Source organism: Sorex araneus, chromosome 3, assembly GCF_027595985.1.
Source record: "Sorex araneus isolate mSorAra2 chromosome 3, mSorAra2.pri, whole genome shotgun sequence".
NCBI lineage: Eukaryota > Metazoa > Chordata > Mammalia > Eulipotyphla > Soricidae > Sorex > Sorex araneus.
Genome location: NC_073304.1, coordinates 160,886,778 through 160,908,335, shown reverse-complemented (window position 1 = coordinate 160,908,335; position 21,558 = coordinate 160,886,778). Strand labels below are relative to the sequence as shown.

General features: G+C 40.2%; 1 protein-coding gene across 1 annotated transcript in view; it reads right to left on the bottom strand.

Moving 5' to 3' along the window:
• Positions 1 to 1,318: 1,318 nt before the first annotated feature.
• The window catches only part of CUL5 (cullin 5), a 65,275-nt gene continuing 45,035 nt past the window's right edge, over positions 1,319 to 21,558 (bottom strand). Inside the window, exons 9-19 of the mRNA XM_055131318.1 lie at positions 20,668 to 20,798; positions 20,002 to 20,109; positions 18,487 to 18,551; positions 11,326 to 11,458; positions 10,412 to 10,543; positions 9,680 to 9,803; positions 8,897 to 9,072; positions 7,982 to 8,143; positions 6,786 to 6,904; positions 6,149 to 6,272; positions 1,319 to 5,182 (exon numbers count right to left, since the gene is read on the bottom strand). Of these exons, the coding sequence (XP_054987293.1) occupies positions 4,988 to 5,182; positions 6,149 to 6,272; positions 6,786 to 6,904; positions 7,982 to 8,143; positions 8,897 to 9,072; positions 9,680 to 9,803; positions 10,412 to 10,543; positions 11,326 to 11,458; positions 18,487 to 18,551; positions 20,002 to 20,109; positions 20,668 to 20,798 (1,469 nt within the window). The 3' untranslated portion in view covers positions 1,319 to 4,987. The remainder of the gene's footprint in view (positions 5,183 to 6,148; positions 6,273 to 6,785; positions 6,905 to 7,981; positions 8,144 to 8,896; positions 9,073 to 9,679; positions 9,804 to 10,411; positions 10,544 to 11,325; positions 11,459 to 18,486; positions 18,552 to 20,001; positions 20,110 to 20,667; positions 20,799 to 21,558) is intronic.

The window sequence follows — 21,558 nt, the reverse complement described above, 5'->3', positions numbered from 1 at the left end:
TGGCACCTGCGTGGTGAGTGGCTAGCTCCAAGTCCCTCACAGGCCCTGCTTTAGACAAGCTGTGCAGCTGATTATTTGTGCTTTTACTGTGTTATTTTAGGCTGTATTGTGTCACGTGAATGATCTAGTGATTATTCGGGAGGGCGGGGCAATCTTGGGAATGTTAACATTGTCTCCAAAATAATTTTTTCTATAAAACTTAACGTAAATAATGATTTACATTATTTGGGTTTAAAAATATATTTCATGGAATTAATCACTCTGGACAAGAAGAACTGGGTATTGAAAGTAGGTAAAGGGATATATATTATAACCTTTCAGTACATGTAATTCCTGAGAGAGAGAGAGAGAGAGAGAGAGAGAGAGAGAGAGAGAGAGAAGAGAAAAGAGAGGGAGGGAGGGAGAGACAGAAGGAGAGAGGGAGAGAAAGTGTCAGAGACAGGCAGGCAAGGGTGGGGCAGTGGGGAGGATGGCAGGATGAAGTGGGATGCTGGTGGTGGAAAATGTACACTGGTGAAGGGATGGGTGGAACATTGTATGACTGAAACATTGTATGAACAACTTTGTGAACTGTGTATCTCATGGTGATTAAAAAAACACTATAACATATGAATAATTAATGATTAGCTGAAATACATGTATTTCAAGGGACTACTGCCACCTAAGCTCCTCTACCAGTCCTGTTCCAAAGATTCATAAATAAATTTTGAAAGAGATAAACTAGGCGCAAAAATCTCTTGGACACAGTCCCAACTAAGACCTCCAGGACAATCTCGGAGGGGGGCAGCTGCTCCCACACCCCAAAGCCGAGCACTGCCAGGAGTGATTCTTGAGTGCAGTCAGGAGTAACCTGAACATCACCGGGTATGACCCAAAAAGCCAAAAAACAAAACAAACAAAAAAACCCAAAAAGGGGGCCGGAGCGATAGCACAGCGGGTAGGGCGTTTGCCTTGCACGCGGTCGACCCGGGTTCGATCCCCGGCATCCCATATGGTCCCCCAAGCACCGCCAGGAGTAATTCCTGAGTGCAAAGCCAGGAGTAACCCCTGAGCATCGCTGGGTGTGACCCAAAAAGCAAAAAATAAATAAATAAATAAATCTGTGAAATGTATTAAAAAAAAAAAAAAAACCCAAAAGGTTCATAGGAACTTGAACAGCTAGTGGACCAACCTGTACCTAGGTCGTGAGGATGGAAAAAGCTCCCCTCTTGGTAGTTTTCCTTGGGAACTAAAATCTGAAAACTAAAACAAGTGAGTTATTTTTACCTATTTCTTATTCCTAAGGCTGGCTGAGATTTACCATTTCACAAAAAAAAAGTCCATTACAAAAATTTTAATTAAACCCAGGAACTATAATATAACATCAACACTTTCTGGATAAGTGAAAGCTTTTATATCACATTTTTATTTTGCATGAAAATAAATTATACAACTTAAAAAATAAAATCCAAAAAATTAAGCAGTTCATCAAAATAGTTCAGCCTACTGCATACAGAAACTGCTACCATTAAAATTGTACAGCATCATCATCTCAGTATGTAGTAGCACACATTCAAAACTGTCTATACCATACGAAGAGATTACAATTTAGGAACTCAATTTGTTCAACACTCCGGACGACACATATAATATGGATGACAGGAAAGCTCTCATGTAATGTTTATTCCACAAACATGACCTTGGAAGAGTTTATAAGGTAGCATCCCAGTCATTTACATGAAAATAGAAAAACCAGGTTGAGTTTAAGATAGCAAATCTTTCTCAAAAACTAGCAAATCTTTCACCCAAATTGAATTTTCAAAATTTGCCCTTTGCAGAGGGTGAATGACCCCCTCCCTACTGCAAATAATGCAAAAAAACTTTTCAACTACTCCAGTCACATTTTGTATTAAATTTAAAGGTAAAAATAAAAAAGCTAGCATTACATTTTTGGAAATTCTTGAACATTTAGGCACAAAATAAGAAACTTAAACAGGCTGACAGATTGTAGGGACACCTCCAATAATTGTAAAAATTGGAAGACTTCAGAATTCACTTCAAGATCTTCATTAATCACTGAACAATAACTGTTCTAATATTTGTCTCGTGACAACACTCAAACTTGTAATTTTTACCTCCTAAGCTGTGTGGATGTGTACTTACTCTGGCAGTGAGGATGGTAACAAAGGTTAATGTTTTCCAGAAGGCTCCATCTTTAAGGTAGAAGATGACTAGTTGAAGCTTAATTTTACCTCTGACTTAACCTTAAATTAACCTCTATTGCCATAATACTTAGTATGAAAAATATACATCTATATTTTTTAGCCTAGATTTTTTCTTAATTATGTCAGATTTCATCCCTGTTCAGCACTTATTTTATGAGAAAAGGAACCTGATAAAGAATACTGATCCTGTACCTTAGCAAACTGCTGGTAAATTTGTTTTTCAGATTCCTTTTAAAATTAGCAAATATAATGTCAAAATAGGTTTAAAGAAAAGTCAATGGTATAGGCACCTTAACAACTAAATGGTTTTCATAAACACCAATGAGTAGGTCTTATATTTGTAACATAAATGACAAAGTAAACCGTTAAGTAAGTCTACAGTATTTGCTGTTGTTCAATTCTCCAAAATAGAGTAAGGACATAATTAGCTATTAAAAATTTTATAAAATTTAATAGAAAACTTTGCTATGGATTTAGTTACCCACGTGCATTAAATTTGCCTCTATAAATCAAAACATCATGGCTCTCATTCTTAAATTAAAGGATGAAAAAGATTAGAAATTGCAAAAAACTGCAAGTACAGTTTAAAGCAAGTAATCTAAGCTTTAAAAAATGGCCTATATTTTTCCTGCTATGGTTTCTTCCTTTGGCATTGTTGCATTCAATAAGCAAATATACCAATACCAAACTGCTAAACATAAGGGCCATAATTATTACAGAATTTACTTTCTCAATTTCAAATCTATCTCGTGAGCAGTCATCTAATTAGAGAGTACAGCACTACTGGTAGTTTAATACTTCACAATATGCTTGGTCTAGTATCACCATATACTTAGAGCTCACGTCTAAGATATAACTCAGAAACAGAATCTCAAGTACCTATGAGTTTCAGAACAGGCATTTATTTGACCAGAACTGGTGCAATCTTTTTGTTTGTATTTGTTTGGGGGCCACACCTGGCAGTGCTCAGGGATAACTCCTGGCTCTGCATTGAGGGATCACTCATGGGGATCATATGGGATGCTGGAGATTGAACTGAAATTGACTGCGTGCAAGGCAAGTGCCCTCCCTGCTGTACTATCTCTCCAGCCCTAACTAGCACAATCTAAAATGTTTTAAATCTGCTTTCCTTTCAGCAGACAGCTCATCTCTTGGGGTGGGGCAGGCTCTGTGGAACGCTCTCAGAAGCACGCAGCTAGTAAGACCGTGTGTGCTCGTGCTCCAGCTCTCTTACTTCCTACCAGCTTCGAAATCATACATTGAAAATATCACTTAATATCAAACAAGATACAAAATAATTTGTAAGAAAATCTGAAACATGCACCATAATGAATACCAATCCACACCGAGCCATTCTTTCCCAATGGGGAATACGTTTTTTCTAAGTCAGGTTCTTAAATCCTAAAATCTCCACTATTCTGGGCCTTCAGTTGTCAGCAACAAGTAAGTTGCTACTTTGGATTGACTGAAAGGAACAAATGTTGCCTTCTACACATTTTAAAAATGTTAATTTCTAAAATATATAAATATATATGTACATATATTTGGCAAGTTTACTGCTCATCTCAAGAATGCAACCATTCTGCTTCTGTTCCTCAGGTCTTTGCTCCCTCCTTAATTTCTGTGAGGTGCTGGGAATCGAACCCAGACCTCACACATGCAAGGCAAGGAAGTGTTTTACCGCTGTGCATGTCCCTAGCTGTTACTCATGTCTTACGCTGTTGGATTTTTGTCTTCCTCTTGGGTGGCTAATACTTGTTACTTCATTTTTAAAACAGAATGTCTTCCCTTTTAGAAACCTCAGGTGATAAATCCCTAATCATGAAACTTTAAAATATCAAAATATTTTTATGTTACAAATTAAGAGATCATGTATATAATTGTATCATATCAGAGCAGGAGATATCTGCCATGTCTTTAATAAATGTACACATGGTATAATAAATATCAGGTATATAAAGTATGTAAATAAACATACTTCATATACTGGTTTTGCAATTATGCCCCTGTGATCGCAATGACCTGTATTTCCTTACCTTATTTTTAAACAACTGAAACAACAATATAAGCTTCACTTTTTCAAAACAAATTCTCTAGCCGTGTTAAGACACAAATCTTTATCATAAAACAACCAACCAAAACTGTAGTCTCCTGCTTAGAGAAAGCCAATGTTTGTAGCTGGAAAAGTGTTCTACCATTCTGAAGTCCCCGTCAGATCCAGGTATACCAGGCAGAGCTGGAGCCTGCCTGTCAGTCCTCGCTATGCCTGCCCGCCCCCGTGCTGTGCAGAGCCACTCTCTTGATCAAAAGAAACCAACAGTGCTACATCAAGTTTAATTGCATTTTTAAAAAACCAAAACAGCATTTTTCAGTGCACAAACATCTGAAGATCCGTCCATGTGCAAGTGTATTTTTGTGTGGGGGTTGGGGAGAGAGACAGAGAGAGAGAACGAAAGCATCTAGAAGCCCGCTCTCAACCTTCCCAAACTGGCTTTCTTCTAGTGGGTATAAATCAAACTGACTTTTCAAAGTTCCTAATGGGCTCTTCATGAACGCAAGTTTCTCCACAAAACAGCATGCTGTGAAAGAGTGCAACATGAAGGGAGCGCCAGCATGCCGACTAATGGGATTGGCAAAAGACCATTGCTTTGTCAGGTAAGGCAGAGATTTGAATATTTATGTAATCAAAGTCCAAATGAACCTTCCTCCAGCACAGACTGGTACAACTTACTGCCCAAGCACTCTAAAATTTGGGTTCCGAATATTGTCCATGATATTCAAAATTATGCCATATAAATGAAAGTGTTGATATCAGACTCGTCCCTTCTGATGTACTTGTGCTCTATTAGCCATTCTATTTGCTCTTTGATCATTTTCTTTTGTGGCAAGAACATGTTTTTCAAAATTTCTACTAATTCAGTCTGAAGTTGAGCATTACTAATTTTCTTTCTCATCTTCATTATTTGTATAATGGCTTCCTAAAAGAAAAAAGAGAAGTGAAATAAGATTAATATTTCAAGTTATTTTAAATAGAACAAAATGAAAAGCCATGTTCTTCACCATTTGTAACATACAACCAAATAATTAACAATCACCAGGAGATAAATCTTTTCTCTTTGTTTTGGGACCACACCTGGCAGTGCTCAGGGATCATTCCTGGCATTGCTCAGGGTACTTTATGTACTGCCTGAGATCAAACCAATGTCGATTGTATGCAATGTAAACAGTCTACTCACTGAACTATCACTCTAGGCCCCTCTTTAATGTTTTAATAAATGTTCCCTAATATTGTTTTCCAATAGGATTTTACAATTAAAATTTTAAATATTTTATTCCCAGAACTGTAACTTATTGCTGAAAATTTTACTCAAAAATGGTCAATTAAGGCTCTACCAGAAGCCTATTTACACTTCCTCCAACTGTGAAGAGAATGCCGCCATTAATACATTCTGTTTTCTTTTATTTTTGTTTTGAAAGTACCACACTCAATGATGCTCAGGAGTTACTCCCCCCCATCCCCACCTTTTTGGGTCACACCCGGCAATACTCGGAGTATAATCATGGCTCTGCACTCAAGAATTACTCTTGGCAGTGCTTGAGGGACATAGGGGATGCCAGGGATCAAATCTGCGTCTGCAGCGTGCAAGGCAAACGTCCTACCTGCTGTACTATCACTTTGGCCCCACCGATGTTACTCTTAGCTCTGCAGTCAGGGATCAATTCTGGTGGGGCTTAGGTCTTAGGGGCTTATGGGATGCTGGTGATCAAATCCAGGTTGGCTGCATGTAAGGTAAGTGCCCTACCCACTGTACTATCACTATGGCCCAGCCACTAATAGTATTTTTATATTCTGGTAAAACAATACTTAGATGCTTGAAACTAAAACAGAAACCAAAAATCAAATGTCTAACAAAATTTAGACATTCTGTCTTAACATGACAGACCTGGGTTCTGAGTATCCTTAGTTGGACTATTCCTTCATTTTCTTCTTCTCTCATTCTCTCCGTTGTAAGCTGCAAGCGTCCAATCAAGTTGATTTTACCCCTTTTCTGAACTTTTGCATTTTTTCTATAAAAACATTAAATCAAATATTTTATAGTAAAAAGCCTTTTAAATACTATAGTAACAATAATGTCTGAGAAAAGGTTTAGAAATACTGTAAAAATTCATATCAAGAATACTTAAAGGAAATTCCTATTGAGACTATTTAAAGGAAAAATATACATATAGCTTCATTTAAAATAAACTATGAATATTTCTCAAACAAGATAAATATTATTAATAAAATGGGTGACCACACTAGTAACACAGTCAATGTAATTTATACTGCTATGAAAGTGATCGGCTAATGGATATGACTATAAGATAAAAAGTACAGCAATACCAAAAATGTATCTATGAAAAATCTGTAAACACTAGCAATTTACTACTGTTCATATAAATAACTAAATGGCATGACTAAAGTGAAGACAGTATGCAGATACCTTAAATCATCTGTAAGGAAAAATTATTTTGCTATAAATAAAGAACTAAAACTCACATAAGACATCTTAATTTTAAATGAACTGACGTAACCCTTACATCAAACTGAACTCCTGGTTCACTGAGAAGAGGGTACCTTCTGCAAAGTCTTTGGGTGAGTTGACTTGAGGTTCATACAACAAAACTTGCCGTTTAAGCTTCGGGAAAGCCACTAAAGACTGAAGAGTAGAAAATAATTAGCATCTACCGAGAGTAAGGAAAACACAGAACAGCTCTCTAACACAGCAACAAAGGCGAGAAGGGGCTCTCAGGACAAATGCAGAACTTGTGCTTTTACGTGATACCTCCTTAGATCTAACAGTGTAACAGCACGGCAATGAAATCGAGAATGAGGAGAAAGCTGGTCTGAGGAAGCAACACATGCTCAGTTCACATCAGACTGGTCCCACATGACCACAGCAACCACCATTTGTCAGTGACATGCCAACATTCCTCTCTGGGTAACTGTTTATTTTGGAACTTTTTGTTTGTTTTATTTTGTTTTTGCACCACACTTGGCAGTGCTCAGGAGGACAATATGTGGGATTTGTTTTTGAGGTTCTCCTTTGTATATTTTTAAGTGACAGCCAGTGTGCTCTATGGACTAGGAGGTGCCTCGGACAAATCCCAGTCTCCCGCTTTCAAAGCATGTACTCTGAGTGAGCTTCTGGACCCTATTTTGGAACTTTTAATTTAAGCTGTCTATGAAATAGGGATAAAATGTAGTTATGAGCACCATACATTTTAACAAACCTCAAAAGGACAAAATTCTTATAATTATTAGATTCTGGTTGTTAAATCACCAAACACATTCTCAGTATAAACCTGTTGGTCAAGCCAGAAGGAAGTCCTGAGCACAGACAAGTGTGGCCTGACACCTTCCCTCCTTCCCACCTCTCCCCCCAAGTCAAAAAAGGGTCCCATTCCTCACAGGTGAAATTTAAGGACCAACTCAGGACTTGGAGACGCAGCTCAAGTGGTAAAGCAGGCACCAAGCTTGCATGTGTGAGGCCCTGGGGTCAAGCATCACCAGGTGTGGCCCCACGATCAATCACTATTAGTTTAATCTTTTCCCTGATTTTTTGGGGGGGGCTTTTCTCCATTTTCTCTTATTTCCATAATTACCTGGTTAACTGTATTTTTCTTGGTCAAAAGCCATTTTGAGCAATTGGTACATTTATTATACATAATGGGAACATACTTTTCGCTAGAAAAGACACAATTTTAAGAACAAAAAACATCATATAAAAACCAACCCATAGCGTCCTCCTAAGCTCAGCATCAGGGAGTTCTGTTGCAAGTTTCAAATTTTCAAAGCTGATCTTCTCTCTGGGTCTTTGGTTCCATGCAAACAACACAGCCAGCTGAAACGTCGTTACTTCCAAATCATATTGACCTACTTCATTCTTAAATGTTATCTAGAACAGATAAAAACAGTATTTCCAGATGATTACCATCAATATTTATTACATGACATACAGGAAACACTTCTTGCCTTTTAAAGATTTTAATAAAAACATGAAATGCTTCACTAACTTACATGCCTGTCACCCTCCTACAGGGGTGATGCCAATCTCTCTGTCGTTCCAATTTGAGTGTATTAGTTATCTTTCAATATCCACTTGTACTTTCTTTTTTTGGTTTTATTTATGGGGTAACACCTGGCAGTGCTCAGGGTTTACTCCTGGCTCTAGCGATCACTCCTAGTGGGGCTGGGGGGACCCTCCAGGGGGTGGCAGTTTGAACCCAGGACGCCTGCATCCAAGGCAAGTGCCTTCTCCACTATACTATCTCTCTGGTCCCTCCATTTGTATTTTCTTAAACAATAATTAAAATATTTAGCAAACTTTAAATAACCCAAAATAAATGATCATCTTCCAGCTTTCCCTGGAGCAAAATGTGACTATGTGACTGAGTTGTGCCCAATAAGATATGAGTGGAAATCATGTGGAAACTTCTAGAAGTTGCCCTTAAGAGTAGCTAGCTATATCCTATCTTTCCTTTCCTATTGTCCTATTCTGAAGGTCAGTGCCCAAGTCCCAAACCTCCTGACTCAGTACATGCTGCCAAGAGCCACAGTGCCTGTGAGGGAGCAAACAGCCAGCTACTCTCCCTCAGAGGCCTGCTCCTTGCAGCTGAGTCATGTCTAAGCGAACACATCATCTACTTACAATTCCATTTGACATGAGATGATGCCAATGTAATTTTCTACCACTATGATTCTTTTTGTAAAATTCTTCTACTTCAGGTATCAAATCCTCCAGTTCAGTAGGAAGTGAGACGAAGACTTTCTCAGAGCTTCTTGACCAGGCACCAGCATTCAGAATTTTTATATTAACTGAATCAGCTATAGGTAAGAATATCAGAAAATATGAAATATCAAAAAAAGAAAAAAAAAACACCCACAAAAAACCCTTGGCAATGAATGAAACTTTAATTGTGAACACAGTATAAAATAAAAAATAAACATGACTCTAAAGATTTAGGAGAAAATGTGTAATTCAGCGGTGGAGCATGTGCTCAGCATGTACCAGGCTCTGAGCCGCACCCCCAGGCACATGCCCACTCACCCCGCAGCACTGCAAGAGAATGTGCTGGGGCCCCACTTCACCAGGTGTGGTCCCTGGACTGCCAGCACAGTCGGAAAGCCTCTATCACCCCCCAACTCCCCTCACCACCCCACTACCATCTGTCCACCCTGCTTCCTGCAAAATGAACAAAAACTCTGAATAAATAAATCACACAAATCAACAAACAAATGTAACATTCTACTTTGCCTGCCGGTTTTAAGGAATGTGAATTCTGCAACATCTTTGTATCCCTTTCTATTTATTTGGTGGTGCTAGATTGAACCAATGTAAAGTTTAATTTTAACTGAATAGAAAACAAAAAATATTCTTTACTTTTTTAAAAAAAGAAGCCTTAAAATATATATACAGACAAAATCGTAATACCTGGTAAAGCCAATTTATTATTTTTGTGCATTTCCTTAAATGCTTGATTTAAATCTTCAGATACTTTTATGTCCTGAAACATTCTAGCGAGCTTGTTCACATAATCTGCAGGCATACCAACCTCCTATGAAACCAAAGACAGAGAAAGAAAAAACTTTCACCTCATCCAGAAAACAATGTAATCATCAAGGATGTATAATTAAATACTTAAAAATTGATTTTTTGTTTGGTTTTGGGTCATACCCTGTGATGCTCAAGGCTTACTCCTGGCTCTGCACTCCAGAATCACTGAAGTGTGCTGGAATTTAACCCTGGTAGGCTGCATGCAAGGCAAGTGCTCTCCTCACTATATTATCTCTCCAGTCCCAAACATTCTTTTATTAGAATGTTTATAGTCTATATTCATTAACTTTATTCTTAAAAACATTCTTATTCTTAAATAAGACAGTAAAGCAATTCTGGCTTTCTTTACAGACTCCAATGTAGACAAACTTCATCTATCCAGTTCATTTCAACACCAACTTCCCAACAGTATACCCTTCAAGGCACTGCCATCAGCTGAGTCATGTTTGAAGTACAGCATTCACTTCTAGCTTCTAAATCAACAAACAACTATACAAAGGATAGATCAGGGCCAGGGAGAGGGCAGAGGGCTGGAGTCATGCTTTGTTTGCAGGAAGCCTGTATTCTACCCCAGCACAGAACCAAGTATTAAAAAAAGAAATTACTTACTCGAAGCCATTCTACCATATTTTCTTCAATTTCACTATCGGCAGAGATGTCTAATATAAGACGTCGTGTCAAATGAGCTTTGTGATATCTCATAAAAACATCTTTGTTTTGTACATATTTGAGTACCAAGAGCTGTACAAGGGGGAAAAAGTTACTTTCAACTCTCATATAATTTTTTAGCCAACTCTCATTTAAATCTTGCTTTATCCCCTAATTGTCAAAATTCAGAAATTTATATACAGTATGGACAGAAGGCTACTAAATTGCCATTGCTGAGAAATGACTGGTCCTGATACTGCAAAAGTCAGCAAATTCGAGATAGTAACCAAGTAACTTTTAGTTATATAATCCTTTTTCAGATTTTATGTGAAAAAGCTTTTATGTGAAAATCACGGCTCTTTACTTTGTTCTGACACTTCTCTCAAAGCTTTCTTTCTTAAATCACTTTGCTTTCCTGGGCTTGAAGAAAAATGAAAATGAAAACAACCAACACCTTACCTACACACAATCAGCACTAATTACTTTGCATTTTACAAAACAAACAAGCAAAAAACCCTCCCAGAATATTAACTGCCATTCAAATACTTCAGAGCTCACTCCCCCATCCTATTCTGGTCCTTTACTAGGAGCTAGAAATTAACTGGCTAAAAAGAATCAAGAAAAGAGAAGAATTAAATGCTACTGTCCTTTCAGTTATCAAATTAAAAAATTCAGATATATAATTACCCTGTAGAAAATCCTATACTATACAATTTCATATTAAGTGGTTTTATATATGTGTGTATATATGTATACACAGAGAGAGAGAGAGAGAGAGAGAGAGATACATACAAAAATGAATGGTATCATGGAAAGTTTTATAGGCAAAAAATACAAAGAAATTTGGTAACTTGAAATAAAAAAAATGCATGTACCACTTCCTTTAGCTTTGCTTCAATCTCTTCAGAGGTTAATTTTTTGCTTAACGGTGTTTTTCTTAGCAACATATCACAGTAATTGGCAAGAAGCTCAGGGCATTTTGATTCTGGCTGAGTTTTTAATCCCACCCTAAAAAACAAATTAAAAGTAGTTGATGAATAACAATTCGTAGCTACAAATGTTATTTTTTCTTTTTTCTTTTTTTTAAACCACACCCAGCAATGCTCAGGGAACCAGGAATCGAACCTCGGGGTTATATGCAAGGCAAGCACTCTACCTTCTGAACTATCTCTCCAGCCCCTACAAATGTTTTGTTCAAGAGAAAATTTCCCACAAATTTCTTCTGGGCTAAGGAATAGGACTTAGGTGAGCAGGACACCTCCCAGGGTGCATAAGGGAGGGCGCTTTCACTTCTGAGTGCTCCCTGAAGTGCTCCTGCAGAGAAGGCTGCGCCCTCAGTCCTCCTCCTTAGCTGACTCAAATGGTGGCCTTGCCAAGGATCTTGAAAATATTCTCTTCAGACACTTGGACTGGAGAGACAGTACAAGGGGAAAAGCATTTTGCCTCACACACTGTCATCTCCGGTTCCCCGTGGCACTGCATCCTTCCCCCAAACATGTGGACCAAGTGACCCTTGGGCACAGAGCAGGAATAAACCTTAAGCAAGCCAGGTATGCTCCCCAAAACAAAAAAGAACCCTTCCCTCCCAAAAGAACCCTAACCTCCAGACACTTGTTGAATACTTATAAAAATTATGTACATTCTTACATACTTATAAGTTAATGAAAATTTTCCGTTATTAATATATTAAGAAGAAACTTAATTTGCGCCCCAGAAGGCAGCTCAAAAGGCTGGAGCAGGACATGAGTGTTTTGCATGTTCAATCCCCAAGTGTGTAATAATGTAGAAGAGCAGCCCCCAGCACTGCTGGGTGAGCCCCCCAAAAATGTATCTTTTTTCATAGTGATCTGATGAATACCACACACCAGGAAAAAGACAGTGGTCCAGGGATGCAATGCAGCTTACGGTAAAGTACAGGCCTGCCATGTGGGAAGGCCGGCATTCAATCCCTGGTACCACATGGTCCACGAGTAGCACGGCTCTTGATATCAACAACAAAAACATTCAGAAATAAATACTGTGGACATGGAAGAGTGTATGCATGGCATGGATAAGGTCCTTGGTTCAATTTCCAATAGAAATAAGTAACAGCATAAAAACTTGTATTTTTTTTTAATAATTTATTTATTTTTAATTAGAGAATCACCGTGAGGGTACAGTTACAGATTTAAACACTTTTGTGCTTATACTTCCCTCATACAAAGTTCGGGAACCCATCCCTTCACCAGTGCCCATTCTCCACCACCCGTAAATCCGGCGTCCCTCCCACCCTCCCCAATCCCATCTCCCCCCCACCCCACCCTGCCACTGTGGCAGGGCATTCCCTTCTGTTCTCTCTCTCTAATTAGCTGTTGTGGTTTGCAATAAAGGTGTTGAGTGGCCGCTGTGCTCAGTCTCTAGCCCTCATTCAGCCCGCAACTCCCTTCCCCCACATGGCCTTCGACTACAATGTAGTTGGTGATCGTTTCTCTGAGTTGCCCTTTCCCCGGAACGTGAGGCCAGCCTCGAAGCCATGGGGTCAACCTCCTGGTACTTATTTCTACAGTTCTTGAGTTCTTGGGTATTAGTCTCCCACTCTGATATTCTATATACCATAGATGAGTGCAGTCTTTCTATGTCTGTCTCTCTCTTTCTGACTCATTTCACTCAGCATGAAACTTTTCATGCCCATCCACTTAACTACAAAATTCTTGACTTCCTTTTTTCTAACAGCTGCATAGTATTCCATTGTATAGATGTACTAAAGTTTCCTCAACCAGTCATCCGTTCTGGGGCATTCGGGTTTTTTCCAGATTCTGGCTATTGTAAACAGTGCTGCGATGAACATACATGTGCAGATGTTGTTTCGATTGTACTTTTTTGCCTCTCTGGGATATATTCCCAGCAGTGGTATTGCTGGGTCAAATGGGAATTCAATATCTAATTTTTTGAGAATCGTCCAAATTGTTTTCCAGAAGGGCTGAACCAGTCGGCATTCCCACCAGCAGTGAAGAAGGGTCCCTTTCTCCCCACATCCTCTCCAACAGCGGTTGCTTTTGTTCTTTTGGATGTGTGCTAGTCTCTGTGGTGTGAGGTGGTATTTCATGGTTGTTTTGATCTGCATCTCTCTGATGATTAGTGATGCAGAGCACTTTTTCATGTGCCTTTTGGCCATTCGTATTTCTTCCTTGGTAAAGTTTCTGTTCATTTCTTCGCCCCATTTTTTGATGGGGTTGGATGTTTTCTTCTTGTAGAGTTCAACCAGTGCTTTATATACCATTGATATCAACCCCTTATCTGATGGGTATTGTGTAAATATCCTTTCCCATTCTGTGGATAGTCTTTGTATTCTGGTCACTGTATCTCTTGCGGTGCAGAAGCTTTTTAGTTTAATGTAGTCCCATTTGTTGATCTCTGTTTTTACTAGATTGCTTAGTTCCGTGTCACCTTTGAAGATACCTTTATCTTCAATATCGTGGAGGGTTTTGCCGACCTTGTCTTCAATGTACCTTATGGTTTGTGGTCTAATGTTGAGGTCTTTAATCCATTTTGATCTGACTTTTGTGCATGGTGTCAGGTCAAGGTCTAAACCCATTTTTTTGCATGTGGTTGTCCAGTTGTGCCAGCACCATTTGAAAAACTTGTATTTTATTTCAGTTTTGGGGGCCACACCTGGCAATCACCGATTACTCCTGGCTCTGCACTTAGGGATTACTTCTGGTGGTGTTCAGAGGACCATATGGGATGCTGGATATTGAACTTGTATTGGCTGCATGTAAGGCAAGCACCTTCTCTTATATACTATCTCTCCAGCCACCCACAAACCTTTCCTTTTTGGGGGGAGCACAGCCCACAGTGCTCAGAGGTTGCTCACAGTGGTACTGCATCTGTCTCATAAATTCTTCTTAAACAATGAAAAACGAACTTATATCTCCATGTTACTTTCCTGACAAAGATTTAAACAAGTGCACTGTATATTTCTTTGCTGGGGGAGGCCTCCCAAGCAATGCTCAGGCTTGGGGGTTACTCCCATTAATGCTCAGACAGTGGGCTGGAGGGTTCAATACTCAGGCCAGGTGGGGCAATGCTGCTGGGGCCCAGAGGTACTGGGGGCCTTTAGGGCCACACACAGAGGTGCTGGGGGAGAAATGAAGACAGATGCCAAGACCTCAACCCAGACAGGCAAGGTGGCCCTCTGGCCCTATCTCCCACCCCCAAATACAGCGTACTATATATGAATGCTTTCAGATTTGACAGATGCTTTCCATGCTATTTTCTAGTAATTAGTTATCCAAAGTATATAAGCACACAACTTATAAAGACAAGAATGCGGTGTGCATAAGAACATAGGCACATATAAAATTTTATCATATGCATGTGTAGCTCTTAGCTGCTGTTTTGCTTCTGGTCTTTTGGGAAAGAGAATGGAGAGAAGGCTTTGTGGTTTGTTTGTTTTGGGTAGGGGGAGCCCACTCCATCATGCTCGGGGCGTGCTTCTGGCTTTGCACTCAGGAATTGCTCCTGGCAGGCTTGGGGAACCATCCAGGGTGCTGGGGCTCCAACCTGGGATGGTCATATGCAAGGCAAATGCCCTAACAGCTGAGCTCTCTATCTCTGTCTACTTTTTATTTTTATAAAATACACTGCCCCCACCCTGGATATTCTTATTCAAATAAGAAGATGGACAAAACTCCTCAGAAGGTATTTTTACTTTTTAAGTCCTTCCCAAGTTCTTTTCTTTTTCTTTCTTTTTTTTTGGGGGGGGGGGGAGGTCATACCCAGCAATGCTCAGGGGTTACTCCTGGCTCTGCACTCAGAAATTATTTCTGGTGGTGCTTGGGGGACCATATGGGATGCCAGGGATTGAACCCAGGTCGCCACGTGCAAGGCAAACACCATCCCCGGCGTACTATTGCTCTAGCCCCCGAGTTGTTTCTTGAAAGTCCACACTACTCCAGGCTCATTCTATGAATCCATGCTCCCCTTGTGCTCCCCTTGGACATGTAGCCCACTTGTTTGTTTCTGTCTCTCTGCATGCTTTTGTTTTCCACTCTGAAGAAGCTTATGTTCTCTCCTGAACAGGTACTTCCCCTCTCTCTCTCTCTCCCCTCACATCATTCTAAGGAAGTATTATTCAATAAAAACTACCTTGCTTCACCAAGAAAACAACAAAGACAACATACAAATCTAACAAAGGATAGTTTGTTTGTTTGTTTCTTTTTGGGTCACACCTGGCGATAAACAGGGGTTACTCCTGGCTCTGAACTCAGGAACCACCCCTGGCCATACTCAGGGGACCATATGGGATGCTGGGAATCGAACCCAGGTCAGCCATGTGCAAGGCAAATGCCCTACCCGCTGTGCTATCGCTCCAGCCTCACAAAGGATAGTTTTAATTATGTATCAGACTTTAGGCATCAATTTTGTTGAAAGTGAAGAATCAAAAACCATTTGACTTTATCTAAAGAATCTGATACCTAGTTATTAGAAATTAATTTTCTGGGCCAGAGAGATAGTACAGCAGGTAGGATGCTTGCCTTGCACGTGGCCAACTGGGATTCAATCCCTGGCATCTTTTATAGTCCCCTGGACACCCCAACCAGGGGTGATCACTGAGTGTAGAGCCAGGAATAATCCCTGAGCATCACCAGGTGTGGCTCAAAAATAAACAAAAACCCAACAACAAAAAAATTAATTTTCTGTAAATCAGCATCAGTATACAAAAAAAAACTCATTTCTTATGCAACTTGGAAGCTTTTCCTATTCCGAGATAACATGTCTTAGAAGAATTGAGAAAGGGTTAATAAGCCTTTTGCTCATCTCAGTGAAGAGCAGCTGAGATGCAGAAAGCCTATCCCACCAGCAGAGGGCTCAGACTTGAAAAAAAAGTAGCCAGACAAGGAAGCTGAGATTCACAAATGGTTTTCCTGGAAGGCAATCCACCCGTTAGTGGGAGACCTTGTCTGCTGAGGCAGAGGTCAGTAGGAGACTGAAGACTGGATCACTTCACATGGTCTAGCTCAGCCCCAATCTATTCCCACTGCCCTTGCCAAGCTCCCATAAGAACTGCTGAAATAACTAAATTCAGCAACGGAGAGCTGTGCGCTCTCCCCTTGCTCCAAGTGGTTATTTGCTATTGTTTCTTTGTCCTTGTGAAACTGAACTTGTGATTAAAAAAACAAAATAAAAAAAATAAAAAAACAAAATAAAAACAAATACAAAACAAACTTCCCATAAAGAAAACTGCCTTCCCAGAGGCCAGGGAGATTACACAGGGCAAGGTTTGGATGTGGCTGTGGTGGCCAGAGACCCAGTACCATACACGGTGCCCTGAGCAAGAAATTCATTGTCCCTGGACACCAATGGACATGGTCCAATGCTCATGCCCAAAAGAAAAACCCATGCCCAGATGGTTTTGCTACTGAATTCTACCACACATTGAAGGAAGAAATAACAGAAATTTATAGTTTTGTTTTGTTTTTAAAGGTTTTTGCAAAGGTGGGGAGAAGGTGGGCCATACACACAGGTGGCCACTCCTAACTGTACTCGGCAGTGCTCACGGGGCCATTTCACTATCAGAGGCTGAACCAGGAGAGAGTACCAGGGATTGTTGTATGCAAGGCAAACATCTAGCCTTCTATACTACCTCTCTAGCCTCAATAATTAATTAGAAGTTATGAAAGGAACAAATAACTCCTAATACTGTTTTTTGAGGGGACACCCCATACTTCGCAATGCTCAGGGGTTACACCCAATATTTTTTATGTTGCAAGCATAATCCTGGTAGCAAAAAAACTCGAACATTGGGGCCAGAGAGCCAGCACGGTGGGTAGAGAGCTTGCGTTGCATGGTCAGCCCAGGTTCAAATCTCAGCACCCCAGATGGTCTCCCGAACCCCACTAGGAATAATCTCTGAGTGCAGAGCCAGGAATAAGCACTGAGCACTACTAGATGTGGCACCAAAAGAAAACAAAAAAGCCCACAAAAACAAAAATCCCCCACAATATTACAAAAAAAGAACACAAAAACAACCCCCCCCCAAACCTACAAAAGGCAAAAACCAAAAAGCTAGAGATACATTTTTCATCAATACACATAAACTTAACATCTGTGAACTGAGTCTAATCATATACAAATACATCTGACCAATTAAGAATCTATTGGGGGGAGGGGCTGGAGTGATAGCACAGCGGGTAGGGCGTTTGCCTTGCACGCGGCCGACCCGGGTTCGATTCCCAGCATCCCATATGGTCCCCTGAGCACCGCCAGGGGTAATTCCTGAGTGCAGAGCCAGGAGTGACCCTTGTGCATCGCCAGGTGTGACCCAAAAAGCAAAAAAAAAAAAAAAAAAGAATCTATTGGGGGGAGGAGGAAGGGGCTGGAGTGACAGTATAGCAGGTAGAGCATTTGCCTTGCATAAGGTTACCCAGGTTCAATCCCCAGCATCCCACATGGTCCTCCTGAGCACCACCAGGAGTAATTCCTGGGTTCAGAGCCAGAAGGAACCCTTGAGCATTGCTGGTGTGACCCAAAAAGAAAAAGAAAATCAATTGGGAAAAAAAAAAAAAGAAAATCAATTGGGGTCAGAGAGAAAAATCAGCAGGGGTGGGCCACTTGGCTTATACGCAGACAACCAGAGTTTGATTCCCAGCATTCCAATGGTCCCCAGAGCACCACCAGGAGTGAATCCTGAGTGCAGAGCCAGGGGCAACCCCTTGAGCATCGCCTGGTGTGCCCCTTCACCCCAAAAAAGTATCTATCCCAATAATTCAATATTGAAGAAATTGCTTTTATTTCTGTGCTCAGCCTTTGAAACTATCTCTCCAGTCCTAAATTACATTTCTTTTCCAAAACTGTGTTTCATCACATAAAAAGAATAAGAAAATAATTATTTCAACATGTGAAAGGCATCGAAGAACAGGAGAGACAGCATAAAGTACTTTCCTTGCACACAGCCAAAGCTACTAGGATCAGGGTAAAAGACATTTTGCATAACCAGTAACAAAACATACTTAAAGAATTTTTAAGATTTTTAAATACATATTTTAAAAACTTACCCTTTTTGCTTCAAAGGTAATTCAAGTTTAAATATAGTAGCATCATTAACAACTGCTTTATATGCCTGCAAATAATTTTAAGTAAAATATGAGTATCACTTGTAGTAATTAAAACAAATTGTTACAATTCTAAGAATACATTTAAAAAGGTCACATGGGTAGGGTGTTTGCCTTCCATGCGGCCGACCCAGGTTCGATTCCTCTGTTCCTCTCAGAGAGCCCAGCAAGCTACCAAGAGTATCCCGCCCGCACAGCAGAGCCTAGCAAGTTACCCGTGGCGTATTCGATACGCCAAAAACAGTAATAAATCTCAAATGGAGACGTTACTGGTGCCCGCTCGAGCAAATTGATGAACAACAGGACAACAGTGCTACAGTGCTACATTTGAAAAATGAATTTGGGCCACAGAAGCTGAGCGCATGCTCTGCATGGTGGAGACTCAGGTTTGATCCCATATGGTCCCATCTGATTCCAATGCTACCCCAAAGAAACCTTTGCAAGGCCACTCCATTTAATATGTCAAACCAGCTTACTGCCTCCATACTCTTAATTCCTCTCTTCTTTACACATTTTAAAATAAAGTGAGAAAAAAAGCCTTGCAGAGAAGGTTGATAATCCTGTTAGGAGCACAGAAAAAAATTAAACTAGGTAGCAATGAATAGGATTTGAAGAGGGGGGAAATAAGACCATTTCTAGTGATAGGTGTATGACTTTCTGTTTTAAAAACTTTAAAATTTTTTTTAGTTTTTGGGCCACACACGGTAGTACCCAGGGGTTACTCCAGGCTCTACGCTCAGGAATCACTCCTGGTTCGGTGGAACCATAGGGAAGGTGGGGGATTGAACCAAGGCTGGCTACAGGCAAAGCCAAGTGGCCTCCCCGTTGTACAGTCTCTCCCTTTCGCTTTCTTTTTTAAAAATTTGGTTCTGGGCCACTCCTGGCAGTGCTCAAGGCTTCTCCACTCAGGGGTCACTCCTCGCAGGGTTGAAAGAACAGTGGGCAGAAGAACAGAATCAGCTCAGGACAGGGTGTGGGACGGGCGGACTATCACAGGAACCCCACGAGATTAGTCCTTTGAGTTGGGTCACACTGGACGAGGACTGAGACTAATCATAATGTGCAAAACAGGACAACATTCTGAGGAAAATGAAGGAGAGCAACTTTCTAATTACACTGCAGTTCATGAAATACCCAAGCCTTACAGCATTACAAAAACCTGTACCAAACCAAATCCAGTCACTGTCCCCAATTAATACAGAAAAAAAAAAAAGATATGCTATGTTCTTAGGCACAATGATTCCCAGTTTTTTATTAAAAGTGAATTATAGGTGATGAGGTGAGACTTTGTGGTAGATCACAGGCCTTGCATGAGAGGGTGCTGGGTTCCATCCTTGGCATAGCAAACCCACCTCGCCCGGAAATTTTCAGTATAGTGGGTGGTCCCCAACCCCCACTGGGAACCAACTACAATATAAATGTGAATTATAATGAGTGCGAATATAGAGAAACATATACCTTATCTCTTGCAGTGAGAAATCGAGGATCATCTTGAAAAGCTTCTTTGACGAGTTTACTAAATCTATTAAATAGTGTAAGTAACTGTTCAACGTATTTCTCTGAGTCCTATAAACAAACGGATTTCTGTCAATTGAGCTCTTAAAAATAATTTTGAGAAGATAAATGTAAGGCTAATTTTAATATAGCACTATAGCTTTAAAATCTGGAAAAAGTTTTATTATTAAAAAATGTGTCAAGGGGCTGGAGCAATAGCACAGCGGGTAGGGCGTTTGTCTTGCACATGGCCGACTGAGGTTCTATTTCCAGTATCCCATATGGTCCCCTGAGCACCACCAGGGGTAATTCCTGAGTGCAGAGCCAGGAGTAACCCCTGTGGATTGCTGGGTGTGACCCAAAGAGCAAAATATATATATATATAAAACAAATAATAATAATAATAAAAGATGTGTCAATATTACTATCTTGCCATTACACTCTAAAATATTCAATTCTGCATTTAAAAAGTAACAATGACACTGGTGGTAGGAATAATGATGAACAGTGTATGAATAACTTTTTAACATGGTGCTTTAATAAAAAAAAATATTCTAAGGAGAAAAACTTAAGAAAATAAATAAAAAGTAACAGTGATATATGGCTGCCACTGCAGGGAGGAACACTCACAGTAGTAATAGTTTCAGCAGCTGCTACCATATCTGCCAGGCCGGCACTGATGATGTGCTCCTCCAAGTCCTTCAGCATTGGCTCGATCCCATTGGGGACTTTATCCATCAGTGAGAACATCAGATGTAATTCTGTGAGGAGAAAACACACTCATGTAACTGTCATTCATCCACAAGAATGTATTTTCTCTTGGGGCCGGAGCGATAGGACAGTGGGTAGGGCATTAGCCTTGCATATGGCTGACGCAGGTTTGATCCCTAGCATCCCATACAGTCCCCAAGCTTGCCAGGAGTGGTCCCTGAGCAGAGCCAGGAGACATCCCTGAGCATCACCAGGTGTGGCCCAAAAACAAACCAAAAAGTCATTAGTTAGGAGTTATCATTAGTTCAGCAATTTTTTAATCCACTATCTCAGTTCGACAAAAACTATTATCTACTGCAATTGAGGAAAAAGGTTCTAATAGTGTTACTCTCTTTTCAATGTATAGTCACTACATTCTCATCACCACTAAGGTGACCAAGACCCTCCAGCACAACTCTGTCTAAGCACTTGGGAGCCTCAATGCCAGGAAGCCTTAGTGTTTGTTATATCAGGTACTGTCTGCTCCCTTGCCTGTAAATACCACACAGAAGTGAGATTATCTGGGAATTTGTCCTTTCCCCTTTGATTTTTTTTTACATAACAATTTCATTCATATTGTAGTAAAAGACAAATTTGATCCTTTCTTACAACTGAGTAGTGGTTCATCAAACATTATTTGTTTCAGTTTCTGAACTATATCCGGTAGTGCTCGTGGTATATGTGTATAAGTGCATTCGAGTCCACAAGCTATTTCCTTGGTTCTCCGAGCTGTATATACACAGTAATGTTCAAGCGGTCATGTGATACCCT